Here is a 2,259-nt window from a genome sequence, read left to right as displayed (position 1 = left end):
AGTTTTGATATAAAATATAGTTAAAGACTATAATATTTTTTTTTTTGAAAGGTAATATTTCATTAACACCAAAGCCGACCCAAGCCGGGCCGACCCAAACAACACCAAGAAAGAATTACATATTTACAAAAGAGCACCAATCTCCCCACTCTATGTCTTTATACTTAGACCTATTAGAGAACCAAAAATGACCCAACGCTTTAACCTCGCTCATAATTTTGTCAATCTTGACCGGCTTGTTAGCAAAAACAAGATTGTTCCTAGCCCGCCAAATGCTCCAACACGCAATCATTATGATGCCTTGGACTGCTTCTTTCTTCCTATCCGACACCGTTAGCTCCTTAAAAATGATAAGGATATTATATTTCTACGTGTATTTCAATGGTTGGCTCCATAATATTATATTCATAATAAGTCATAACTACCAAATAGGCAAATAGCAACATCTTACTTGTATCAATGAGAAACAACTCAACAAGAATACAAGATGCACAATGAGCTTAACAATAAAGAAAGATATGAATCCCTATTGGATCAAAGACGAAAATACCCCAAAATGCTCCGAAACAAAATTAACAATAGACTGGGTCGCGTTCGAACCACTAGCCTGCACCAACGCCTCGCGAGCCAAGACCAACGTGCCCGAAATGCTAACCAAAAATGTTATCGCCTTAGCCGCAGCCCTAGCCTGCTTCTCGGCCTCTCTCTGGATCCGAACACTCGGTACATTGTCATAAACCTTGTTTAACTCGGCCACTGTCTTCCTCAAATTCGACTGCCCACTCATATTCCCTAGCGATCGCCCTATCCCGTTAAACAACTTCACGATCTCCTCATCTCGCAAATCGCCTTGTATGATCTTTTGTTCGCGTAGCACCTTCACATCCTTCGCGTCGTCAATAATCCCGCACATGAAATCCACATACTCCGTGAGTTCGAGACCAAACCCGCCCATTAAACTGTTTTTCGTCATTAGTTTCTCGTAGGCCATCAAGTTTCTTAATATGACTTCCGTATCATAATTAAGAGTAATAACAGGGAGATTACATGTTCCATCAGCAAAGCTTATGTTTCTAATCCCTTCTTCGTTTGTCGACAAAACAAACTTCACTCCGGCTGTATCGCTTAGCTCGGAAACCGAGGGCACCTGGATCTCTTGAATCGATGATGCCTCTTTATCCGTTTCGTACAGAATCTTCTCTAGGGATTCTAGAATCCCTAGAAAAGGTTTAGCACCCGGAATTAATCCGGCCGCTTGGATTACTGCTTCTATTAACTCTTCAGCGGCCGGCTTTTCATCCGGGATACTTCCAGGTTTCAAGAAAGCAACGTCTCCCAAAACCTCGTTGTCCACAATGGAATGGTACATATAACAAAGCAAATGGTTAACGCGGTCGAAATCAATATTCTTTTTCGAGAGAAGAAACGGAGAATTCTTCTCTGCGAAGTATCGAAACTTAGATTCCCAGAAATCTTTAGCATCTTGTCCACCTGCATCCGAAAGAGCCTTTTCAATCTCTTTCAACACAATTAAAGGAATCTGGTTTTCCAACATGATCAAATCCTTTTCATCGATTGAAAAACCTTTATCCAAATACACACCAAGTTGATCAAGCAAGAACAGACCGTCTATCGCGAAAAGCCATGCGAAAGCGTCCTCGTCGGTTTCGGGGAACGAATCGTAGCAAGGAGAAAGTACGGGGATGATGTTTTTGATTCTTTCGGCAACTTGGTCTTCCAGATCAGGAATCTGGTACGGTTTAATTACCCGCTTGACCGCGGTGAGCTTGTTTTGTTGCATCTTTGAATACAGCTCGGTCCGAAAATGGTGTTTCGGACCGAGCCCGAATTTTTGAGGTTCATAGGCTTCGGGTTTTTCATCTTTAAGGATTTGGGGTACTGAGAATATGGAAAGTGGTGGTGTGTCGATGGGAACTGCAAGTTGTGTTTTTAAGGTTTTTCTCATTTGATCTACCCATGGTTGGTCGCCGGTTGTTGGAGCCACAAAGGAGTTTACAGAAGCCATTTGGTTTGATACTCTCAAAAGTGGTTCTGATCTTTAAAGATGTGGTGAAGCGTGACTCACGTGGTGTTCAAAGACTTTCTGTGAATGATAAACATGTGATATATATAAAACTCATATAATACACAAAACGCGTAATTGTTGATCCAAGCTACAATAATTCTTTGGTAGTTTGATGCGTATTTAAGGAATTCCATTATTATTGATGTTACATTAAACGAGTTCTTAAAGTTATG

The 2,259-nt window shown here is 41.1% G+C and overlaps 1 protein-coding gene across 1 annotated transcript; it reads right to left on the bottom strand.

Annotated features, from left to right (window-relative positions):
• Positions 1 to 526: 526 nt before the first annotated feature.
• LOC110883409 (putative UPF0481 protein At3g02645) lies at positions 527 to 2,026 on the bottom strand. The gene has a single exon (XM_022131172.1). It carries the CDS (start codon positions 2,024 to 2,026, stop codon positions 527 to 529), a length of 1,500 nt encoding a protein of 499 aa, XP_021986864.1.
• Positions 2,027 to 2,259: the final 233 nt, after the last annotated feature.

This window comes from Helianthus annuus, chromosome 10, assembly GCF_002127325.2.
Source record: "Helianthus annuus cultivar XRQ/B chromosome 10, HanXRQr2.0-SUNRISE, whole genome shotgun sequence".
Lineage (NCBI taxonomy): Eukaryota > Viridiplantae > Streptophyta > Magnoliopsida > Asterales > Asteraceae > Helianthus > Helianthus annuus.
This window is presented reverse-complemented; position numbering and strand designations above follow the sequence as displayed.